The 26426-nt window shown below is 43.6% G+C and overlaps 1 protein-coding gene across 9 annotated transcripts in view; it reads right to left on the bottom strand.

Moving 5' to 3' along the window:
* The window catches only part of Kalrn (kalirin RhoGEF kinase), a 636539-nt gene that overhangs the window by 565335 nt on the left and 44778 nt on the right, over positions 1-26426 (bottom strand). For 3 of the 9 annotated variants that reach the window (XM_047563086.1, XM_047563085.1, XM_047563084.1), the window contains exon 1: positions 14854-14920. The exons of the other annotated variants lie outside the window; for them this stretch is intronic. In XM_047563086.1, the coding sequence (XP_047419042.1) occupies positions 14854-14920 (67 nt within the window). Of the gene's footprint in view, positions 1-14853; positions 14921-26426 lie in introns of those variants that run through there. 9 annotated transcript variants of the gene reach the window in all.

Consider the following 26426-nt stretch of genomic DNA (forward strand, 5'->3'; position numbering starts at 1 on the left):
TTCACTGCTGGGACTAAATGATCTGACCAGCACAATTATAGAGGAGGAAAGGTTTATTTGAGGGCTCACGGTATCAGCGGGCTTAGTCCATAGAAGACCTGCCCCATTCCTCGAGGCTCAAGGTGAGAATGAACATCATGGCGGAAGAATGTGGCAGAGGGAAGCAGCTCCCATCATCAGGAAGAAGAGAGAGAGTCTCCACTCTCCACATATAAAATATATAGCCCAAAGCCAACCCCCAGTTCCAATCTTCTCCAGTCACACCCTACCATTTCAGTTACCACTCAGTTAATTCCATGAGGGATTAATTCACTGATTGGGTTAAGACTCTTACAACCCAATCACTTCTCCTCTGAACCTTCGTGCACTGTCTCACATGTGAGCTTTTGGGGGACACCTCACATCTAAGCCATAACAGATGGTAAAAGGAAGGATACCAGGAACTGTGGTCCTGAGGCCTCCATTCCTTGTAATGGAAGGAAAGGTAATTAGGATCCTCTTTCCCACTGATGACAACATGGTTTTTTGTTGTTGTTGTTGTTGTTGTTTTTGATGTTTGCATTTATCTTCTTCAAAGCATTAAAGAACAAATAAGATAACAAAACTTAGGAGAAGTGAGAATATAAAGAGATAGGACCAGAACACAAAGCAGCTTTTACCTTGTGAGAATTTGCCAATCACCAAGAAACAGTAGCAAAACTAAGCTCTGTTTTTGGCAGTCAGAAAGAATGAAGGGAGCCAGGTGCAATGGCACATGCCTGCAATCCCAGCAACTCCAGAAGCTGAGGCAGGAGGATCACAAATTCGAAGTCAACCACAGCAACTTAGCAAGGCCCTAGCAATTAGGAGAGACCCTGTCTCAAAAAATAAAAAATAAAAAGGATTGAGGATGTAGCTCAGTGGTAAGAGTACCCCTGGGTTCAATCCCCAGTGCTAGAGAAGAAAAGATGGAGGAGGAGGAGTAAAGGAAAAGGAGAAGGAAAAGGAGAAGAAAAAGAAGAAAAAGGGGAAGGGGAGGGGAGAGAGACGGTGAGGGGAAGAATAATGAAGGGAGCAGAAATAAGAGATCTGTCCAAGGAAAAGATTCTCATAAACAATACCCACTCCAACCTGTTCCCTCCCAGGAAGGGAGGAGAGCTTTAACCTCATGGTAAAGAGAGCCTAAAATAAACCAACTCACGAAAATTTGAAACTCAGTTGCCTATAACCTGAGTTCAAGGAACCACAAGCATTCAACTTGGGTTAAGGTGGAACTAGATGGATAGTATTCCCAAAGGTTCGTCAAAAGAAAATCAAAATCATTGTAGAAGAAAGTTGTCATTCTAGACTCAAGGAATTGGGATCCTGGGACTAACTTATTAAAAGCATTAGAGAACTAATAAAATAACAAAAATTACTAAGCTAAAATGTTGAAAAAAGTTGAGAATCCAAAAAGGAATGTCCAGAGCAAAAAGCAGTTTTCTTTCCCTGAGAGCATTTGCCAATCTGCAAGAAACACTGAGGATTATGTAGGATTTTATTACCATAAATCTTTTTCAAAAATAGTGACCAGGAACTGGGCACGGTGGCATGCATTTATAGTCCTAGCTACTCAGAAGGCTGAAGCAGGAGGATCACTTGAGCCTGGGAGTTCAAGTTCAGTAAGTGCAACATAGCAAAACTCCAGCTCAGAAAATAAATAAAATAATGACCAGGACATAAATATAACCAGACACACAAGGGGCAGGGGGAACACCATGAGCAAGAACCATCAGAAACAACAGACTACAGAAACAAGTTCACATTTGTGGTAGTTATTTCACAATGTATACATGTATGTTAAAACATCACACTGTCCATTAAATCTTCCAAAAGATTATTTGAATATATGTAAACTAAAAAAAAAATCACACTGTATAGGGTAAATATATTCCATTTTTATTTGACAATTATACCTCAATAAATCTGGGAAAAAATAAAAAGAAACAGAACCACAAAAACTTCAGATATTAGAATTATCAAATAGAAACTATAAAAAACATGTTTGCCATGCTCAAAGAAATTGAAGATGAGTTTGAGAGCTTTTCATGAAACTTAATTTTTTTAGAAAAGTGATTTGGAAAGGAATTAAGTTGGCATTCTAGCACTGAAAAACACAATAATTGAAATTAAGAAGACAATTCACCTACTTAATTGCAGATTAGACTCAGCTAAATAAAGAATTAATAAACTGGAAGATAGATCAGAGGAAATTATCTAGAAAGCATCATAGGTAAAATTATTAACTACATAGAAATAATCACAAGAAATGTAGAAGATACAGTGAGAAATTTCACCATATAACCAACTGGTATCCCAAAAGGAGAAAAGAGAAAGGATAGGGACAATGGCTAAAGATTTTCCAAAGTTAATGAACTACAACATCTTATAGATATTACAAAATCTAGTGAACTGAAACAGACTAAATAAGAATTTAGTGATACTACTGAGATTCTAATTTAACTTTCTGACTTCTGAAATTCTTAAGAGAAATAGAAGAAGGAAAAGCAGAAGTAAAGGAAAAGGAGAAATAAATTTATCAGGTAAATTTTAGTTTGGGTTCAATTATCTGCAGCCGTAAGCATCCTAAATGATATTCATAGAATTTGCCATCATTTATTGAGTGCCTACTATGTGATATGAACTGTACAAACTCTGTATTCCAATTTTGTTTAATTCTCCACAAAGTTTTATGAAGTTTAAAAATCGTTCAAGACAGGCTGGGTAGGCTATAGAGAAAAACCATTCCAAAATCTCAATAGCTTAACAGATAAGATGATTATTACTTGTTCATATTACATGTTCTACATGATTCAATAAAGGGAATAAACATCATTGTCATCTAGAGTCCCAAGCTAATGAAGGCTTTATCCCATCAGAGCTTCTAAAATTGATAACACAGTGGAAGAATGAATTAAATAATACCTCCTGGCTTTAAAGCTTCCACTTGCTAATGAAACACGTGACTTCTGCTTACATTTCATTAGGCAAAGCAAGTCATACAGTCGAAGGTGTACGGAAGTACAACCTTACCAGGTACTCTGAAGGTGGAGAGCTGGAAGCATTTACTAAAGGGCATGAATGACTATTACAGACAAATATGATCTTAATTCTCTGAAAGAAGAAACTGAGACTCAGAGTGCTATTTAGTCACTAATTGGATTAAGAATGTACTAATTAATACATCTTCCAGAAGGAGATATTATTAACATGATCATTTGCCCATTGGTGTGGGGTGTGTGGATAGTGAGAAATGTAGCAGAGATGTCATCTCTATGGCGTCAAAAAGAGTGTTCAGCTGGGTTTCATCCTGGTCAGTCCCAGAATCCCCACCCCCAGGGGCAGATTATAGAACCAAGGTAGCCAAAGGGAAATATCCTAGCCCTTTCTTTATTCCTTGTGCAAACTAAAGCCTTCCTACAAGGATAAGACTGAACTGCAATTGGCCAAACACAATTTGCCTGCATGCACTAGGGGCCTCTCACTATCTTATATGTTCCAGGTGTTCATCATGTGGTTGAGAGGGGAAAGTAAGCCACAAAATTGGATTGATCATGCCAAGTTTCTTAACTTTTATCTTTGCAATTCTGAAAGCTTTACAAGGCAAAGGAGACCCAAACTGAGAGTTCTCAACCCATCATGTCCAAATTCAGGAGAAGGAACCTCTTTACTCTCTTAGGTCCTCAACACCTTCCTATTAGTTGGATTTTCCAGCCTTTAATGTGCAGAACATTCTCCTCCAAGCCTCTTTCCATACCTAGTGATGACATGGTTTGCCTCCCCACTCCTGCACCCCACATGCACTGGCAGACTCCCTTAGCTGCCCTTCCAGCTATACGTGTGTTGCCTCCACCAGCCTGATCCAGCCCCCTCCAGTCACAGCAGCATCCATCTGGGATTCTTTCCCTGTGGCAGGGAAGGAAGTCAATACCAGGATTCTTATTTATTTATGTTGATGAGGCAGCAGTGAAGAGGAAAGGTGCGAAGATCTAGAAAAGAAGTTGTGATTGGCCAGAGACTGGAGGAAGAAATATCTCTATGATTTCAACTGCCTTTCAACTGCACTATCTCTAGCTTGAGTCACCCCTGGGTGAAAGATCTGGGTATTACCAGGAATTAAGAGTTTGTAACCTTAATTATGTCTTAAAGTATTTGGCTGTGTTCATCCTGAAACTTCCAGCAGGAGAAAAAAAATGTGGTTTCCATTACAATGTCACTGAGGGACTTGTACTGGGGTTGGGATCATTAAAATGAAAACAGTGGTGAGTAAGCCATGCCATTTTGTCTCCAAGACTTACGTCCTTTCTCCACCCCTGGCCCTGTACTTTATTTTGAGACAGGCTTAAAATAGTCTATAAAATATGGAGCTCATTATCCCATCTAACAGATTTCATTTAGCATGAATGTAGATTAAAAGCCCCATGCCAAGTCTTCCGCCTGGGTTTATGAGGAAGACACTCCTCTGCCTTGCCCTGGGCTGGGTTCCTCTGAGCGTGATTCTGCAGTAGCAGGGGAGAGCAAGGAGGTGCCATTTCCAACTCCACTTGGCTTCACGATAATAAAGAAGGATAGAGAAAGAAATACAATCCTATTTTGGGACTTCTTAGAAATTTTTCTTGGAGGCTTAAAAGGTTGAATCCAAACAAAACATCCCTCAAACCCACAAATTCTCTAGCCTGCCCATTCTTCCACATGCAGTAACTACATCAAGGCTACTGGGTATGTTAAAAGGTATAGAAGTGGGGTTGAAATCATAGAGGAACATAAAGAATGAGGCCTCAGCTTTGAGGGATTTTAACATCTAGTTAATTCGATAACTAAACTTGTGACTTTGGCAAGTGAAATCATCTCTTCAGGACTTAGTTTCCTCATTTCTTAAATAAGAAGTCTCTTCCATCTCTAACTCTAATTTGCTGGGGACACAATTATGCAGGTAAAGAGAATAAGAAATAGAAAACTTTTCATTTGTTTGCCCCCATATCATCTCATGAGTCAGTGATTCACTCTTTTACCTGATCAATCCCTAGCTTTCTCTAATTACACATTTCCCCTGAATCTCGAGCATATTTGCTCTGCATTTTCCCTCATCCTATATGCCCTTTTCCCTGGCTTGATCCAAATTCTTAAAGATCCAAATGCTCATAAGGTCAGTGTATTCAATAGTGAGCACATGCTGATCACTTGATTATCAGTCGTTAACCCATTCCATGTGCAGAGGTGACCTCCTTTCCAAGTTCTCCCATGGGGTTCAGCACAGGACTTTGTATAAGAGGAGGGAGAAGAGATTCATCTCCTGATTGCAGTGACAGTACTATCCTTGCCATCCCTTGAAGATATGTTCCATGATTGAGTATCCAGGGTGGGGATGGAGCTCAGTGGTAGAGCTAACAAGTACAAGGCCCTTGGTTCATTCTCCAGTAGCCAAAAAAAAAAAAGTATCCAGGTGATCCTCTCTTTGTCCCATACCTTGTAGTTGTGGATCCTGTCTATGTCCCTCCAGCTATCTTATCTATACAGTGAAAATAACACACATACTCTACATCGCAGGGTTTTTGGAGATTTGAATGAAGGAGATAAGGACTTATCCAAGGTCTTGAACTCTCCTACTTCTCCAGGCTCAGTCCTTGACACCATCTGATCGTTTGCTAAAAATATCAAGGCCATCGGAACTGCATTTCCTCATTTTTCTGTTTTCTACTTGAAAGTCATTTTCTAAGCAGTCCTTTCTCCCTCCCAACGGAGGAAGCATTCCCCCTCCTCCAGTCTACCACTTCCATCTGCACTCTTTATTCAACCCATTCCTACCTCCTCCCGGCCACTGCTGCACTTTACAGCACTTATCACAAGCTTTTATTATAAATTCAACTGTTGCTTGACTTGTGTATTGTCTGCTTCCCTCTCTAGAATGTAAACTTCATGAGGACTTCATGCCTTATTCATGCTGTATCCCTAACAAACAACACAGGGCCTGGAATGCCCAGATTTATTGTTGGTGTTCAATGAATATTTATTAAATGGATTAATAATCCATTTCTGTTCATTATTTTCAAACTTCTGTCCCTGGACCCCTCCCAAGTCTCAAACACATCCAGACCTCCCTTCTTTACACAACCCTCACTGACCCTCATGTCCCACCAACCACCATTCTATTTTTACCTTGCATTTTCTGACATATTTCTCAAGCAAACAATATGTGCTTGCTGCTGCCTTGTCCTCACCACCTCCTACAACTGCAATCTGGTTTCTCCTCATTGAGGCACTGAAACAATGCTGCAAGTAGTCACAATGCCTTCTGTCACCAAACTCTTCCACACTGGCCCATCTCCTGCACATGGGGATCCCTAACTGCCCCTTCTCCTCTATCCCCATTAAGTTTGTGGTCCTGGCTCTCTACCTACCCTTGTCATGTCTCTGATCCTGTCTTCTTATGTCAACACTTACTTTCCCAAAACAATCTACACTATTCTCATTTCTCTCTACACCATTTTCCCTGAGCAAGTGTCACCTTCACTGTCACTTCTAAGCAGATGACTCAAGATCATCTACCCTAACTATTCCCTAGAATCAAAGATATACTGCAACTACATGAAGGAACTTAACATTTTTGTGATCTAAAAACTCAAGGTTCTAAAGCCCTTAGCCAACCACCTTCCATCCAATTCCCATTTTCAGACTTGAACAACTGTTGCCACCCCTCCAGCCAAACCTAAGCATGGATGACTTTTTCATCCTTGAATATGAGGACTGAGAAATTTTTGTTACTCTCTCCAATGTTATCTCCCACCTCCTCCCCATCCTTCCCTTCCATAGGCCTACCTTTCCTTCACTTTCAGTCTTCTTTTCCTGTGGTTCTTCTTGTGCATCCAGATTCACCTTTAAAGACCATTACCAGCATCATCAGGCTTTTATGATCAGGAGTTCCCTGAGATTTCTCCCTCTCTTGTACCTTAACTTCCACATATACTTAATTTCCCCACTCTTTGTCAGCTATGCATCTGCTTCTTCAAACCTCTCTGTGCCTCTGCCCATGCTTTACTGATCAGAATGTCTCACCCCACCTTCTTCACCCAACTATTATTCATCCTGCATGCCAGAACTGAACTACCAGACATTCTGGAAAGACATACTTCTCCATCTCCTTCAGGAAATGAGTTATGCTGTCCTCCTATGCAGGCCTAACGAATTTCACTTAAAAATTTTGTTATAAAGTACTTTCATGCATCTGAGTCTCTACTTTAAACATGAGCACCCCATAATATGCTTCTTTGTATTCGCAGCACCTAGTCTGCTGCCTAATACATAAGTACTGTTCAATCAATACATTTTTCCTTTTTTTTTTTTTTTTTTTTTTTGTGTGTGTGGGCTGGGGATCGAAACCAGGGCCTTATGCTTGTAAGGCAAGCACTTCACCAACTGAGCTATTTCCCCAGCCCACTCAATCAATACATTTTTAATGGAAACACTACTGTACTACTACCATTTGCCTTATAAAGTGACACAAAGCAAGAATCTTCACAAAAGTGGTCCCAACTTCTCTCTCCAACCTCAACTCTCCCCCAAATAGATGCTCAAGGCAGTCTGGTTTAGTGTCATTCCCTGAGCATGCTCTGTATTCTGTGACTTCTATCCTCAAATTAAGTACTACTAAGGCTTAACTCAGTTCTCTACTTTTTTAGTCTACCTGTAATTGTATTATTATTGTAAATAAGTGTCCCCCACTAGACTAGAAAGTTCATGAAGACAAGAACATTGTCTTCTTCAATACTGTATTCCCAGAACCCCAAACAGAGAAAGCACACAGTAGTTCTGCAGAAGATATGTGTTAAATGAGAATTTCTTCTTTATTCAGACCCCAATTATCTCTCCCTCTTATGAATTTATGGCACTTGTTTATCAATTCAACATGAAATAATTCCTTCTGGCACCACATATTTTGTTGCTGTTACAGGTATACATTTTGTATATGTTATACATATTTTCTACTCTTAGAGCTAAAGTGATTCTGCTTATAGGTAATCCATCATTAGGTAGCGGGGCCAGAGGAGACTCAAGAAGGTTCTGCTGACTCTTGGTCCTTTAGGACTTTCAGGAGTTGAACTGAAAGCTCCCTGAGGGCAAGAATCCTACCTCCTGCCCCTAAATGCCTCCCTGGAATGCCTGAGCTCTTAAAAGATACTATCACCCCTACTACTAATGACACCTCAATATTATTATTTTGACAGTTTCTTTATAGCAAACTACCCCATCCACAAGTGATCCATGCATCACTTACCCTGGGAATTCAGGCCATCTAGGGACACAGCGGTCCCAGTGCCCTTGCCTTCAATAGTCATTAGATAAGCCTTAACAGAAAGAAGAGATCCTGGGAGCCACACCAACACCTAGGGAAGCCCAATGCTGCTTTACTCTTCTACACCACAGTAACCTCCACCCACTGGGTGGAAACCCCACACCAGGACCTCACAGAGCAGTTATCAGTGTCCTTCCCCCAGGACTTGGCCTAGATACATCTTGTCTGGTGATCTCACACCACAGACAAGGCACCCCAGTGATATACTCTACCATCTGCTAGCAGCAGAGCTGGCTGGGCAACTATTTTAGCATGCATGCTGAAGACAGAGATAGATGAGGGTCTTCCCACCTGTAAGGCAGTGGGTATAGGAGACAACCCATCCTAGATGGAAGTCTGGGGTCTTGAATCCTGGCTTTTCCTTCAGCAACTGTATGATTTTAGCAAAGTACTTAACCTCTATGAGCCTGTTTCCCATCTGTGAAATGGGAAACAATGTGGCCTATCTCAGAGAACCAAAGGGTGTAGATATTTGGAATCATAAAACAATTACCATTTTCTTTTTAATACCTTAAGGATGATGTGATAATCCATTGTTTCCTAGAGTGTTCAGATATTCTATTAGCAAGTTATTTATTAGGTTTCATATTAGGATACAACCTTAAACTAGATATCTGGGAGAAAATACAAAGAGATGGCGAGAACGAGGGCCACCCTTAGGGAAGCTCCACTCTCAGTGAAAGATAATGACCCTCTAGAAGCAAGTAAGCTCCCTAATAGCTACAAAAATTCAGGAGGAAAAGTGCACACCTACTGAGCTCCATATTAACTCCTCCAGTGTTGGCAACTCCTCAAGGTGTGGTATTATTACTACTCACCATGCCAGCACAGAAGAATCACTAACCACTGGCCTTGCACCCAAATACCCACATCACTGAAGAGAACCAGGTGTGATTAGCTAGGGGAGGCTTTACAGGAGGACATGGGGCTCAGAGGTTTGGAAGGGAAGGAATATGGATTATCTGTAAGAAGGGGAGGCTTTGGGCATGTCAAGAAGAAGCACAAGAACATGTGAAAGTTGCTGGGGAGGCCCTGGTGTGGAACAACAGGGAAGAGTTTTGTGATGGTATTTCAAGTGGCTCTATGTTCAAACTGTTAAACACAGGCCTGACCCTTTTAGGAAAGGGATCTTGTGCTAAGGGCAAATTAAAAATCATAATAGGTATTTGTGAGTTTAAAAGGCTAAGTTAAAGTAACTTCTTTCTATATTATGTGAATATTCAGCTCAAGTAGGAAGGTGATACCTAAACAACTCTAATTAGAAAAATCTCAGCACAGGAGAATCACCCAATGTACTCTGCATATGCATGCTGTGTAGTTTTCTTTTTCCCACTGACTGGAGGAGAAGGAACGGCTCATGAAGGTGGGTACAAGAAGCCACGCATCACACTGGGTGCTCAAACACAACAGTTAACAAGAACAGAGCAAGTCATACCAAGGTGAGTAGCCAGAGCCATGGCAGGTCAGGATCAGTTACAAGCAGTCATCAAGGCATAGATACCACAGATGACCTCATCGGGGGCCAGCGCTATGCAGAAAACTGAGCAGCAAACAAGCCAAAGACAGGGCATCTGTCAGTGAGAGGAATCAGGGACCAGGAAGAGGTGCAAGCACAGAAAGGATAAGACCAAAAGACGAGGCAAAAACAAAGATCAGGACCCCTGACACAGAGGCCATGTGGTCCAGCTGCCTGTGACTCTGCCCTGCACCTGGACAGAATCCATCCTTGGATTAGAATATTTGGGAAATTTGAAGGCGAGAGGACAGAGAATGGTCTATCAGGGATCAATGAACCTCAGTGAAAAACCCAAGGAAACTCCGGGCCATTGTAGAGCCCAACATCCACAGGCTTGTAGACAGGTATTCTCCTTACTCCCAGCTCTCCTGAAGAGAGAGAAGCGGTTTTCCTTTCTCTGATTCTAGCAGAATATGGACAGTGCCCACCTATTACTTAGTATGAGCTATGCTAAGCAAGCAAGGAAAGGCTTTTGACATCTACAGTAACAAACTACCATCCTATATCCAAAATCCTGGGCAGTCAGAACTGAGCATTTAAATTCAAAGCAAGATGGAGCCAGAAAACCTCCCGGGGCACAGGTAAATTTGTTTCTCTGGAATATGAAGGAAAGTTAAGGCTTTTTTTAAAAGTAGTGATAGAAAATGGTTATTGTTTCTAAGAAAGTTGCATGAATTATACCCAAAGGACCATGTTCTTTTACATGTTGTTCCTTAGTGCACTCCTGTGTTTACTCCTGTGTTTACTATTCTCGCATAGTGACTGATTATCTCATCTGTTTTGTTATTTTGCCCCAGAGTCTTCTGCCTTTACTCTCTGGCATCACATTAAAGGATGGCAACAAGCAGCTCCCAGCCCTGGCCGCCACAGAACCACCTGCAGAGCTCTTCAAAGATAACTGCGTCCAGCCCTCTCTGCAGCAATTCTTGTTCAGCTGGCTGGGGAGGGGGCTGGAAAGGAGAATGTGGACATTGTTCTTTCTAAGAGCTCCCAGATGATTCCAGGGTACATCAGGGTTGAAAATCAGTTGGTTTCTGGTCCAGAATTCCAAGCACTTTGTTGTAGCCACTGGAATGCAGACAAAGCAGCAAGAAATTAGCAGCCTGAAACCTACATTGCAAAGTCAACCTATCACTTAGATTTTCCAAACATCAGTCATTTTTGTACTTCTATAACCATTTTCACCATATCCACATACCTCCTACACTACGATTTCTTTGGTATTGTTTTTAACTAACTCTTTTCTTTTTTACTTAAATTTATTTTTAAAAGAAACTAGTGGACTGGAGATAATGGCACAGTGGCATAAAAAGGAAGCAACAAAAGAAGAAGAGATGGTGGCTCTGGAAAGGAAAAGGCATTCAAAGTCAGAGGGCAGGGTAAGGAGAGGATGCGGGCTCAGTGAAGGGATGAAAGCCTGGGGATGATTTGGAGAATAAGAGAGGAACACCGGGGAATGGGGGTACAGGCAGCAGGTAGCATGCAGCTATACCCTGAAAGGAATAGGAGGGACAGAAAGAACAGTCATGCGCAGCAGGGCCTAAGGGAAAAGGGAGGTTGGAGGAGTAGACATCTGGAGACCAGACACTGTGGCATGCAAGGGAGGCTAGAGTGGGAATGAGGGAGCACCTGTGAAACAGACAAGCCTAAGAGGACCTGTACTGGATGAAGTGAGGGCATGGCTGGAGAACCCAGCAGGAGGTGGCACTGGGCAGAATAAACCATCCTCCAGCCTGTGCCAGGCAAGAGAAGCTCAAGCAACATCTACAAATCACCCAAAATCATCTCATGGACTACCAGTGGTGGATGTTCCTGTAACCTGGAAAACACAAACCTGAGGGTCTGTGAATAAAGAGCATCAGTCATTCACTCTTTTCCCTTCACTACCAAAATAAAAATCATAAACACAGGAATGTAACCCCCACCTTACTTGTCAGGTCCCCATGGATACACCAAAACTCAACAACAACTACAGGCAGTGTTACTTCTGTTTCCTATCTGTGTGAGCTCTTTTCTTTTGAGGGATAGTCCCCATCATGGCAAGCATCTCCTTAGTCAACGCCTGTTAGCACAGACCACAGTCAGAGGAGTTGACAAACGCCCAGTGAGACACACAGTAGAAACAGCATCTGTTATTAATGAGAATAGATCATCAAAATACAATGTCTGAGCAAACTGGCAGTTCATTATCACATAAATCTTTGCATTGTAGCTTTGTAGAGTCCTAGAAAACAATATCTTTTATTTTTTTAAATCCTTACCCTTAGCGCCCCAATGATGAGGAGAGGAAGACACAGGTCTGCAATCAGCAGTACACACTGTTACTTCTTTGTAAAGTTTATTGCGGCTCCATAATGGACACTGATGTTCCTCCCTCTTCCTAGGTGTGTCAAGTCACAGATCATTTATCCTCCACTCGCAGCCAAGTGGATGACTCAGGCTTGCACACAGCTTGTTGATTATTTCAATTTCCTGGGCTAAACTCATCATTTCCCACCTCTTCTTGTCTCTTATTTCCTCCTCACTTTCTTGAGGTCCTTTTCTTTCAAGATGATGTAAGCATGACAATGATGAGGGTAAAATGATGTAAAATCCCCAAAACAGATGAAGGGAGCTATTCTGTTCCCCTAGAGGCCTAAGAGAAATTTGTTCACTGCTCCAAAGGCAAGGCTCATCATTCATGTGTTTGTTTGTTCAACAAGTATTCACTGAGCACTTCCCACCAGTGGGCACAGGCTGTGAAGCATGCCAATTTCTATACAGTGTTAGCTAACATTCGTTACTAATGTTGCTACATCCAAAAATCCATTGAATATAATGGGAATAGGCACCTTGGGCATGTATGATACCTTAATACCCATTAACTAGAACTGGACATCATCAACATTCAACCTCAAAGTTGGACATCAGAGGCCCTGCACAGTCAGGAGCTGCTAGCCTAAAGTCACAGTAAGGGAAACCCTAGAGATACTATCTATATGAAATACCATAAACCTTCAAATTAAATCACAGCCACACATGGTAACCAAACATTCATGGAAGAACACACAGTTCTGGCAACAGGAAGGACAGGTAATCTATCAATCCATAAATGCATCAGTCAGGACACTTTTACACAGACTAACATGACACATTCCCCCAAATTCTATCATGTAAGTATTATTAATATTCCCATTTTTCAGACTAATGAATGGAGGGTGGATCACTTACTCAAGGGCTCCGAGAAAGTAACAAAGCCAGCCAGAACTTGAAACAAGTTTGCAATTCATAGATTCAAGCATTTTGTAAAAATTGAAAATAAATTATGATTATAGCTTATTACATTACCATCTCATTCATTCTTAAAATTAGCATCATAGGTTAGTTTGAATCATGTCAATATAAATTGTCTGTAAGCCTATAACAATTCTTAGTTGACCCTTTCTCAGCTCCTGGTTATCACACACCACCTGTTCCCAGGATGTTTGTAGGAGAGTGAGAATTAACTGTCTTGGTAATGGAAGCTAACATCTAAGGGGTACTTTGCTCATGCCAAGCACAGGGACAAATGTTTCACTCACAGTCTCTCACTTGACCCCTATAGCAACCCCTCTAGGTTGGTACTAATACTGTCATTATCATCATTTCTTTTTGTAAATGAAGGAAAGGAGGCACAGAGAGATTAAGTTACTTGTCTGAGGTCACACAGATAAGGGGGTAGTCTTCTGTCCTTCCCCTGGTCTATGATATCCACCTCTATGAAGTGCTGGCTCTCTTCTTAACATCCTCATCTCACCCCAGGTCTGGGCTCCCTTGGGTCTATTTCTCAATACTAGTGAAAGACTGCTTTCTGCATGTGTTGGTTTGGATTCCTCCATCTTTGATTTCTCCCCTGATAAAGGGCCTGATTCTCCTGCTCTGGGAAGCTCTCTGCTTCCACCTGGCATTGCCCTTCTGGCACACCTAAGACTATCCCTGAACACACCTTGGTATAAGCAGCAGGACTTCCCCAGGACCACCTTTTCCAGTACGGGTTTGGTATCATTATTACCAAAACTTCTTAAAGGAGCCCAAAGCTCTTAAAAATAAAATGAAACATTTTTAAAATCAATTACTAAACAAAGTTCACTGTTGCTTTTCCTTACCACAGAATTTTGGATTTGTGAGACATTTCCTGATTTTGAGATCATTAATAATTAACAGTGAAATATATTAAGATCAGATTAACTTGAGGAATAAAGCTGACTCTCTTTTTTTTACTAACTGCAAATTCTGTACCAGTCTCTCTACAGATAACCAATAAAGGGAGCTGTGCTCAGGACAAGCACTGTAGTTCCATGCCACTGAGGCAGGCAAGGAGGAACTTGGGATCTACTGAGCACCTACTGTGCTTACTAGCCATGATACTATGTGTTTTGTAAGTATGAATTAAATAGTAACTCCACAACAACCACAGCAGGCTGGTCCTGCCATGCCCATTTTACAGATGGGGACACAAACTCAGAAAGGTTACACAAATCAGCCTAAGGTCACAGCTGGCCAGTGGCAGAGCTGAGGTGTGAGTCTGCATTGGCTTGCTCCCAGCTTCCTGCCACAGAGACCACTCTCCTTCCTGCACAGCTTCTCAGGTACTCCATGAGAGCCTGACAAGACAGGGTTTAACTTGTCTTTGACTAAGGTACTGAGCCCAAAGAGAAGCCCAGCAAAAAAAGTGATCCTGTTATATAGCTGCTGCCCGAGTGACCCAGTGCTCCCTGATTCCCCTGGGTCACACATGTCCCCACAAAAACAGCCTTCCTTGACTTTCCACGGGTTTGACACTTGCAGCAGCTTCAATCCTTCTTTTTGTTCCCACTCCCTTCTCTACAATATCTTCTTCTGTGTCTCTCTCAGTCTCTCTCTCTGTCTCTTTCTCTCTTTCACATGCACACACGCGCACACACACACACACACACACACACACACACAAGCATACACACAGTCAGGATACCTCGATCCAGCAGTCGGAGTAAGCGGAGATACCAGAGATACCACTGGTCCCAGAAGCGGTCCGTCATCCCACCCTGAACTCATCCTTCACAGCCGGTCCCCTGGGCAGAGCCTCATCCCACCACCACCGACTCGAGGAGGCCAGAATCGCTGGATGCTGGGCTCACACGCAGCCTGCTCTAAGCAAATGCCTGCTTGCAAAGACAGCCACCAGTCCTCCCACACAGAGGCTGACTGTGCCGGGAGCCTGTTTCACAGCAACAAAGGAACAAGTGCAGAACAACGCCGTGTGCAGACCGAGCCTGCCTGGACCCGAGGGGAGGTCGGAGATGCGGGGGAGGGAGTCAGGCAGGGCTTTTGCAAAGAAGAGATGTTTGAGGTGGTCTTGGGAATGAAAATCCACAGTCAAGGCTATATCTTAAAATCCATTCCAGTATCTCCCGCCATCCTGGCTTCCCCTGCCTCCCACACAGAGGCCACTGACTCTTCCAAGTGGACAGGGAAGAGGAAGCCAGGCACTCAGCCATTCTGGGCTCCAGAGCCAGTCCAGAAGGCTGGGAGCCCAGCTGCCTCATGTGGGGTTCCTCAAGTACTCCTTGCCCCAAACCGCTAGACTCACATGCTCAGAGAAAGGCTGCAGACCCTTTCTTCCTACACCCCTTCACAGATCCTACTAGAAAGACAGCTTGGGCTCTGAGGCCCCACAGCCAAGGGTTCTCATCCTGATTACCACTTAACACCAGCCTCAGTTTACTCCTCCGTGAACTCAAGAGGAGGAACAGAGCGTTCCTGACTGAGCACCTGGTAGTCTGTGGCAGAGAGAAGGTTCTCTCTGGTCTCCCCATCTCCCCTTCGTGCCAGTCTTCAGTTCCCCACACTTTACGCCTGGGTTCCTCTTCCCATGCTTTTGTTCCTGCACTTTCTGCCAGCACGCTTCATCCCCACTCCTCCTTCTCACAAAGGCCAAATCCTCCTAATGTACACAATGTCCAGCTCGGATGCCATAAACCAGCAGCCTTCCCCAATCCCCTCCTCAACAGGCCAGCATTTCCCTTCACTTTCTCCTTGACATGTCTCTTCTCCTTTACTTGACCAAAAACTCTATCAGGGCAGCATCTGCCTTTCATTCATCTTTGTGTACCTCAAATACCTACTAGAGTGACCTGGACTTCACAAGTGCTCAAGTGATTGCTACTTAATGAATGAACAAGAAAGGGAGTCTGGGAACCATACAGTTTGGTTTTAATGGTGGAGAGAAGCAAGGACAAGGGAGCTCCTGCCCCTGTGCAAGGGAGGGAAAAGACTGCCCCTGTATACTTGAAGGATGGCAGAGTGCCCTGTCCTCGCCCTCCTCAGAACCCCTCTTACAGCAGACTGGTCATATACAGGGTGAGGCTGTGACTCTGGTGGCTAGGAGTTCTGCTCAGAGAAATGAAACCTGAGGGAACCTCAGGCCTGGGACAACCTTGTTCTCCAAGCCTAAAAACTATCCAGCAGTCATGTGCACGTTTATCATAGTTTTCATTCAGCTTAAGCCATGCCAGCAAGGACTTCTCACATTCTAACAGGAAGTTGGCCTCCCAGGCCTCCTGGTCTCCATCTGGAGGCTGGCAGGAGCAGGCCTCCCTCAGCATCCACGCTTCCTGGGAACTCCAAGATGAAGCAGGCTACAGATTTCTAAAGAACTCCAAATGGGGCAGAGGGGGCATGTCTGTGAGCTGGAGCTAGGAGGTACAGTCTCCAACCACTGGCCCCTCCTGGTTCCTTCCTAAAGGGCGGCTTGGGATACAGCAGAGACATCACCACCCAAGAAGCTACCTCTCTGGCTCTGTTAGCATTATTTTGCTATTACCTTAAATGGACAAAATTCCAGTGAGCAGTTAACACAAGAATGCAAAGTCCCCCTCCTCTTTCCAGAGAGAAGTGACCCACAGTCTCCCCTTTTGTGAATAACAAGAATCCATCACTCATGTGTAGCCAGTACTTTTTAGTTCACAGAGTACTTTCACATCCATCATCTCCTTCAGGCCTCTTAATGACTCTGCAAAGTCTGTTAGATGGGAATCACCTTCCTCTGTCTACAAAAGAGGAAAGAAAGCTATGTTCCAAGAGGCTGAACAACTTGTATAAGGTCAAATAGTGTGCAGGTGCAGTCTTTCTCCCTCCCGAAGGAAGTCTCCAGGGCTCAATTCCCTAGGGAAAAATGCCATCTTTCATGGAGAGATGGAAGCCCTCACAGTGGGACAGGACCTGGGGAAACATGGCTGTCTGCCAACAGCAGTCCTTAAAACGCACCTCCAGGGTGAGGCTGATCTGCCTCAGGTACACAGGTGAGTAGAGTGTCTGAGTGTGGCTACTTATTGATCAAGAACCTTTCACTTTCTCCTTTGGCCTCTAGCACATGGCTGCCCAGAGAGTGCATCTCCAAATGAGAATGTCGTAAGAGCTCTTTTCAAACACAACTCAAGAGAAATTTGAAATGGGAGGCTCCCACCATGGCAGGAGACCTAGACAGAGAATGGCTGGGGGAAGAGCATCTGCCTGTGAGGCTGACAGTGTGCAAGTGCCCCCCAGGGCACTGTGTGGAGCATCCAAATGTTGCCAATGCTCATAGTCCACGCTCCATCCTTGGGCCTAGAGAAGGAAGCAGACTCTATAATCAAGAGCAAAGCATTGCACACAGCGACATGTTCTGAGGGAAAGGGAATAAAGACTGATAGAGAACAACAAGGGTGCAAGCACTTCCCCCGCACTCAGTGAACCCAAGAACATACACTGCCTACTGGGTCGGCCCAGGGGAACCCATTCAGCCCATCAAGCTGGGCTCCTCGGTGCTCCCCAGCCCACCACTGCTCATTTCTCCAACTCCCACAGAGCCTCATAAGCTTCACTTTCAATGAGGCCCCTCCAGAAGTTAAATAAACTGTTCCAAGAGACTGCCAGAGTAGCCATTTAGCTGCGGTGCAATTAGAAAGGACAGGATATTGGCCAGGACAGAGCCTTATTAGTAGGTTTTGTTGTTGTTTTCTCTTAAACAATGCTTCCACAGTGGCCCCTTTTTTCATCACGGTCAAAGCAAGTATAGCCATTCCCCTTGGCATGGTTCCTCCAGCCCACTCAGCTGGCTGCAGAGACATGTTCTCCAGAGACAGGCCAGCAACACCCATCCACTGCAGAGGGCAGACGCCCGCCTGGATCCTCACAGAGTCCATGTCATCACAGAGATGTACTCCTTTCCCTTCGACGTTCCTTCTCCTATCCTTGGCACTATTCTTTCCCCCTCTCTACCCACCCCAATAGGAAAACACTGTGTTCCTGATCAGATAAAGCCAGCACAAGTGGATAGAGCAGAAGGCAAGCAGCACTGAGGGAGGAGCGAATCAATCACGTCCCAAATCTTTCCCACTCATCTCCCAGGACAAAAATGACCACTGTTCCCTCAACAGCACTGACCAGCTCCATGAGCACATGGAATTATCTGACAAATGAAGACCACACAAGAGACAGGAGGTGACACAGTTTCTGGTGCCTGCAAACCAGAAAACTGTCCACATAGTGTTCTTCCCCCACCCTACCAGAGGAAATGGGCTCCCCCAGGCAGCCATTTTGCCCTGCAAGCTGCACTTCAGTTGCAACATGAACCACACACTCCAGCAGACACCATCCTCAGCCACTTCCCACAACACTTCTGTCCCCTCAGAGACAAGCACCCAAGTGGCAAAGGGAAGCTGGTAACAATACATTCTCCGAGACACTACCCAGGGGATGGGATGGACACCTGCCATTCTCTCCTACGATAGCATGGTGTCCCCAGGTGAATAAGCACCTTAGATCCACACCTGAGGACAGTATCTAAAACAAGTATCACTTAGACACTGAAATTCAAGTCCAACTCTCCCAAGAGGCCTTTTCCAGCTAACCTCACACATTCTCTATCACAAAGGTTCTCAAAGTTTAATGGATAGCAGAATCACCTGAGAGGGTTGGTTATCCATGCAGATAACCAGGCCTCACTCACAGAGGTCTGCATTTTTAACAAGCTCCCCAGATGATTCCGAGATGGTGATCTACCTGCTTCTGTCGCTGCTCTCCTCTTACCCTCAGCACTGACTTCATTTAACTCTTTTGGCTGAATTCTAGAGCATACCCCACCAGCCTACACACTGGGAGTCCAGTAGGGAGGGAACTACCAGGTGGTTTCTGAGTAGGAAACAGGAGGTCAGGAGAATGAGGTAGCGAGGGTGCAGGATGAGTTGGGGTTCTTGTGGAAAGTAGAGGGAAGGCCTGAGACTGCTCACCAAGAGAAAGAAATCAGCCTTGACTGTGCAAAGGCTCCAGAAAGCGTCCATTCTACGCCAGTCCCACCACACATCTGTACAATGCTTTAAATGTCACCTCAAATATCAGGCCAGGCAGCAGGAGGGAAAGGTGGAATCTAATCAGCCTGCCTTGCTCAGGCTTTTGTGTGGCTTTCATGTTGCTCACCTCTGTCCTCGTGGAGATCTATAACTCTGCCTTGGCAGGGGAAGTCTGCACAGGACCTCTCAGTGCGCTGGGCTCTAAACCACATGTTCAACTAGTAACATCGGGATGCGAGTTCCCCCCGCAGTCACTAAACCCCCAGATTGCACTGAATCTCCAACAACACAGGACCCACCACCCCAACACTCCCACCCAAGAGCCAGACCCCTCCTCTTTCTCTGCCTTATAAAGCTCACCCACTCTGGGCCCCATTCCCTCAACACTCAGCCCCAGGCAAAGCAGAATGATCGCTTCACTCTTCTAAGGGATTCATTATAACAGCTTAATATTTAGGACCTCAGGAAATATTTACATTTTAGCAAAAGATAAAGCCCTAGGTGAGTGGAAGGTAAATGGAAGTCCAGGCCTTGGGGAGGCAGTAGTGGGAATAGTCAAGGAGCAGAGTCCATGACTCTCCCTCTCTTACCCAGTTCTTCATAGGCAAGTCCCTACCAGGTCATCCCTGGTGATGGCAGTTCTCAGGAGCTGAGCTTCCTCTACCCTCCCTAACTCGCTCTCCTGACCTCCCATTTCCTATTCAGAACATGATCACCTGGTTGGCTACCTTCCCCAGTGCACCTAAATTACAAAGTAGTTCCTTCTGCAGAAAAAAAGAGAGCTAGGAAGCAGCTGGAAAGACCACCTCGGCCTTACCCAAGAGGCCTAGGTGACCCTGAGTTCACCATCATCTCCTACGCTTCCCTCACCACCGGCAGGGGCTCCTCCATCTCCTCCCAGGGAGGCAGCTTCTTCACCCATCGAAAGAGTTAGTATGACTCCATGACCTAAGGGCACTTCAAGTCAGGGGACTGATCACGCCCCAAGAGGTTTGGTTTGTTTTACATGTTCCTCACATCTCTCAATCCTGTGGGAATCTATCAGAGAATCAGGAAAACTTAACTTACTAGTCACCACAACTAGAACCTCACACCTCACCCTGCCCTCAGGAGCCCTCCTGCTCTCATCCCAGGACCTTCTCCATCCCCTCCAAAAACTTTGCCAAACAGCCCCCCCACAGCACTGCTGCCCAGTAAAATTGATCAGCACACTGTGAGGACAAGGGTTGACAATAATGAAGGTGAAGTTCAACAGGATGGGAATGAACCCACCGTATCATCAAAGAAAGGCTAACTTTTGGCCAGCATATATTTAGAGCTAAATTTTTTCCTATATTGTCTTTAATTTTCTCCTTTTTTGAAAAATGTGTAATGTTTGTAAGGCAACTCACTATTAAATTAGAATATCTGATTCACAAATGCCCCCCACACATACACACAGCTCCCAGGTAATGAGACTGGCTATACACTAGCCAGTTCGAATTCTTTCTTTGGTTCTTATTCTCAAAAAGAAAAGAATCAATTGCAATGACTTCTCAGTGAATGAATTCTTCTTATGATTCCTAAAAATAATTGAGTCCCAGAAATCCTGTAAATTCCTTCATAATCTTACTTAGGCTATTAATTTTCAAGCTTTCTAGATATTGAGAAAGGACCCAGGTTTTGAACTCAGACCAAGTAGGTTCAAATTCCAAATCTTTTTTGAGCTAAGTAAGTAAGTTGGGGCAAATCACTTAACTTCCCTAAATCTCATGTCTTCATCATTTGTGTGAAGATAAGGTGAATCTTACAAAAATGGAATAATCTTCACGAGCAAACAACAAAATAATATACATGAAATTCAGAACGCTATACTTAAAACACAGCCTTAATAAAAGTTAGTGCATTCTCCTACTGTGGTAAACAAACTCAGTCAGACTGAAATTCCCAATTTATGGGACTTACCTGGACAGATAAACCAATTTAAAACTGTATCCACTTTACTACTGATGATGGCCAAATGGCCCTCCTGCAATCCACGTCATTTCTCCCAGGCTTTTCTTCCTGCCCTCAGAAAGCAGTGGATCCTTAGATCTCACTTCTCCTCTAATTCGTACGACACCTCTCCACAAGGGAAAACAGACATGTTCGACTGCCCGGACTCATCTGGTTTCCTCCTGCCTACGATGGGTTGGAGAGCTCCAAGAGATTCAGCTATGAAAATGCTTTCGACTATGTCCTTGTGGGCCTGGTGGATGATCCTCAGCACTGAGGAGATAGGAGACTCTGAAGTTTCTGGTGGAGTGTTCATGAGGTACACAGCAATGGTTTGGCTTCCCTCAAATCCATCAGTCCTGGTCTCAAGTCACACACACAAAAAAACCTAGTCGAAGATACGCATCACAAACAAACTGTAAAACTTCTAGAAGAAAGAATTTTAGAGTCTTAGGGTGGAAAGGATTTCCCAAACAAGACAGAGAACTCAAAATAATGACTTGTATATGCACTCTTTCTCTAAAAGGATACACAGATTGCCTAAGAATAGGTGGCTCGGCCCCAGCAGTGAGAGGACTGCTTTTCACTGTATCTTTTTATACTTTTTGAATTTTAATCTCTGGGCTGTACTGCCTAACTTTTGTGAATATATATTTGAAAATAATGGAGTCAAGAGTAAATAAAACTGTTCTTGGAGTCTTGCTGACATTCTGTGAGAAACCTAATGCACAGAGAGGAGAAGCATGTGGACATTTGCTGATCAGGACCCCCAGCCAGTCCCAGTGACCACAGGACTCCAACGGCCAGTGTGGGAAGGTAGCTCCCAGTTATCCCACTTCCTGGTGAACACCACAAGCACCTGAGCTGCTGAGTCAATCGTCATACCCATGAGAAATGCTAAATTGCTGCTCCAAGTCACTAAGATTGGGGGTAGTGCAGTAGACAAGTGAGACAGGGGATGAGTGGTACATGAAGAGCAGGTAAAGCCACAGACTGAATGAGATCACCAAGAAGTATTGAAAAGGATTGTGGCTTACTTCATCTAGAAGACAAAAAGCATGGCTAGTCTATTTATCTACCTGTCTACTAATCTTGAAATTAGAATTCTGAAGACAAAGGTTGTCACAGAGAGTGCCAAATTAACATGCTTGCTGGAATTTTAAAAAGACGACAGACTTACTTTGACAGGAAAGTGAATGTCTGATTTGGCTGTTGCTTTGATGAGATTTGCCTTTTCCAATTCATGTAAATCTGTAGTTCCAAGATTGTGAAGAAAATATACTTAAAGTCTACATACAATATGCAACAGGCTAGAAAATATATGGTTTACAACCATTTTAATTCATCATAAAAATTTAAGTGTCAACCTAATATGTAAAGGGATACAGTTTTCAAAATTTTTTAAAGTATACAAAAGTCTTGAAGTACACTGAACTGTTATTCCCACATGATGGAATACTATGCAATCATCGAAAAGAGAATGGTGAGGCTTTCTGTGAATTGATATGAAAAGATCTTCAAGATGCATTTTTAGGTTAAAAATGTAACATATAGAACAGTGTCCAGGTTGAGTACACCTTATTTGAAATGCTTGGGACCAAGTCTTTCAGATTTCAGTTTTTAAGATTTTGGAACATTTTCATAGAGTTTACTGGCTAACCATCCATCCCTAAGCCCCAAATCCAAAATGCTCTAAAATCTAAAACTTTTGGTATAAGACTTTGAATTTCAAATTTTTGTAATAGGGATGCTGGACCTATAGTTAATATTCACCTGCTTTTCATAGAAAGAGGTGAAATAAGCATAGATTCAGATTTGCTTATATTTGCAAAAAAAGAAACACTGGAAGGATTCACGCTACTAATGGTTACCCATGGGGGAAAATGGCTTAGAAGACAGTCATAGGGATCATACAAAGACCTTTATATTGTATTAATTTGTGAACATTGCAAGAGTGTTATATTTGCAAATATTTTAAGTCCTCATAGAAAAAAGGATAAATAAAATTTCAAAAAAATAATGTTAAAAGGCAATCTAGGAGACACATTCTTGCCACATCTGCAACAATATACAATATAAATAATTAATACCTTTAATTTATAAGGAACTCTTACAATCCATTAAGAAAAAGCTAAAAACCCCATATAAAAATAAGCAAAGAAAATAAACAGGCAATTCACAGGTACGGAAATACAAAGGATCAATAAAAGTAAAGGGAGGCTGACCTTTACTAATGATCAGGGAAATGCAAATTAAATCAGTAGCAGACGGCCACATTTTACCTATCGGATTGGCAAAATGCAATAAAAGCTAGGCATGATGGCATGAGCCTGCAGTCCTAGTTACTAGGCAGGCTGAGGAAGGAGGATCACTTGAGTTTGAGCACAGCCTGGGCAACACAGTAAGACCCTTCTCAAAACAAACAGCTTGGTAGAAGAGAAAATTGATACAATGTTTTTAGAAATCAATTTGGAGGTGCCTGTCAACATTTCTAAAACACAGTCTTCTACTCAGTAGTTCTAGCCTCTCTCCTCCTGAAGTACCTGTGATCACACACACTGCAGTGTATTCTGTGGCAGCAAAACAAACAAAACAATAAAAGTGGAGCATAACCTGAATTTCCAACAACAAGAAACTAGTAAGATAAATCATGACTGCCTACATGATACTTGGAAACCACTAACAAGGACAAGCAGTTTGATATGTAGTGATAAGAAAAGCTGTCCATGCTCTATTGTTGGGTGAGACAATATAATTTTCAAATAATTGGAAATTAGCCATTTTTTGTGAATATACACAGAGTGAGTATGTACTTCAATGTGCAAGGAAAGAGTTCTGGTAGGCTATACATCAAACCGTTAACAGTTATCCCTAAGGACTGGAAGAAGGCAGTTAGAGAATTGTGTTTTTAAAAATTTTATGTTGTTATAATTTTTAACCATAAGCTTGTGTTACTTTGATAATTTTCAAAGCATTTAAATATTCAGGCTGACTAAAGCTCAGATCTTTTCAGAAAACTGTATTGCTCCCTCAGGGCCAGGACAGCAGTTTCCTTCTGCACTTCGCAATTCCCCAGATCTGGAGTGTGAGACTGTCTCCAGGTGGTTCAGGCCTGAACCACACCCCTGTTCAAGTGGCCACAGATGGAGGTCCATCACTGTCACAGGAAAATGATATCCATCCTCCACTTTGCCCCACATCTCTCTGACTTGCCACAAGAGTCCACGTAGACTCTCCGTGAATTTCATGAGCACTCAGTAAGAACTTGGACACTTCTCTGACCATTCATTTACTGACTACTTAAATACCTTGGCAGGACTTTGTCAATGATAGCAACTGTTTCATCTCAAGTTCCAGTTCTCACCAAGGGGCAGCGGCTGTCCAGAGCTTCCTGTTAAAGATTCTGAGGTCACATGCAGGATAGATTGGGCAAGAGTGGCATTGTCAATTAGTGATAGGTGCCAAAGTTTTGGGCAATGCATTCTGACTCACTATAAAAACTGCCATCTGTATTTAGAGTGTCACACTTGGTGTGAGGCACTGCAGAGGGTTGGAGGTGACCTCAGGTTAAGGACAGTGAAGGCTGACCATGACTGTGGCATTATGTGGTAGGTCTATCAGAGGACAGGGTGAATATGTGGGGTGTCTGAGGAAGGGGAAGGGGCCCCTCACAGGTGAAGTCATGACTCCAAACAGTTGCAGAGGATGACTAAGAACATCTGGGTGCAAGGCTGGCCTGAGGTAAGCCCTGAGCCTGGGTTCCATCTGTCACGTTTCAGTGAGTTACTCATCCCAAAGACTCAACAACTGTACCCACGTAAGAACATGCCTTTCACAATTTTGAAATCTCCAAGTGCCCTGTTAATTAGGAATTCACTCATCTTCCCTATCCCTATAACCAAAAACAGAAAAGAAAAAAAAAAAATCCAAAGTCAAAAAAATTCCAGAACTTCACGTGTTGTAACTAAAAACACTCAATAAACAAAGCCAGTCCTTGGGCTCCCTTGGGGAGTAATTGTCTAAGAATGCTTCTTTTCTTTCAGCTGGTGAGAGAAAGAGAGGCAGACGTGCTAAGGCCGTGCGGAGCTCATCTTGAAAGCATTAATTTTTCCGAACACCAGTGTGCAGCCCGTGTGCTCCTCCCAGCCCGGCAGCAGGCAGTGAGGAGGCTGCTAAGGATGCCCCTCCGCGCTGGGTGCGGGGCGAGGAGGTGGTGATGGTGAGCACTGCTGAAGGATGGGCATCTGGAGGGCAGACCACAGTGGCCCTCATGACCTCCCCAGGAAGGGCTCGTAGCAGGTCTATGAGGGCCCTGAAGACTGAGGGTCAGACCAGCATTTCCAAACTGGGTGAAGAGAGAGTGGACTTAATACTTTTTCCTCTTTTCAGGCCCATTCACTGGGGGGCCACGTTGGCAATCAGTCACTCTTCTTCCTCACCCCTCCCTCACAACCTGTAGCTCCCAACAGAGTGCCAAGTGAGAGAGGCCAGCCAGTTTCTGGGCAGCAGTTCTTGAACCGCTCTCCATCCCTCCTCCCCATTTAAGGATGAGAATCCATCATGGAGAATGTGATTTGGTCACCGGCAGCAGCTGTTCTTTCTTTCTTGCCCCGTGTGCTTTATTTTTGGTACCAGGGATTGAACCCAGGGACACTAACCACTTAGCCACATCCCAAGCCCTTTTTATATTTTATTTAGAGAGCAAGAGCTAAGTTGCTGAGACTGGCTTTGAAATCCCAATCGTCCTGCCTCAGCCTCCCCAGGCACTAGGATTACAGGTGTGTGCCACTGCACCTAACTCCATGTCCATTCTTAACTGGGGGGAGGCAGGGGGTATACCTGTCCCTCAGTCTGTTCACATAGGACAAAACAAAACCTTTCACTGAGAAGGCAAGGAAAGGCCTCGTCATCTGCTGATGAAGGCAGACTCAGTAACTAGGCTTCATCAGAAGCTGTAGCAATCTTAAGTAGACATTCCCCAAGTGGACTGCTCCCATCAGGACCAGTCATATCTAACAGCATGCCAGGGTTCCCACACACATGCTTAAATCCTTTATCACCACCAAGACTCTGGAGCCAACTGCCTTGACATGCCAAGTCTAGAACTTACTAGTTAAGTGAGACTGGCCAAATTAAAGTCTTTGTGCCTGTTTTTTGTAAAACAAGGATAATAATAGTACTTAAATAAGTTAATAAATATAAAGGACTTAGAATAATACCTATCTTGCAGCAGGTAGTATTT

The sequence above is a fragment of the Sciurus carolinensis genome, chromosome 9 (genome assembly GCF_902686445.1).
Source record: "Sciurus carolinensis chromosome 9, mSciCar1.2, whole genome shotgun sequence".
NCBI lineage: Eukaryota > Metazoa > Chordata > Mammalia > Rodentia > Sciuridae > Sciurus > Sciurus carolinensis.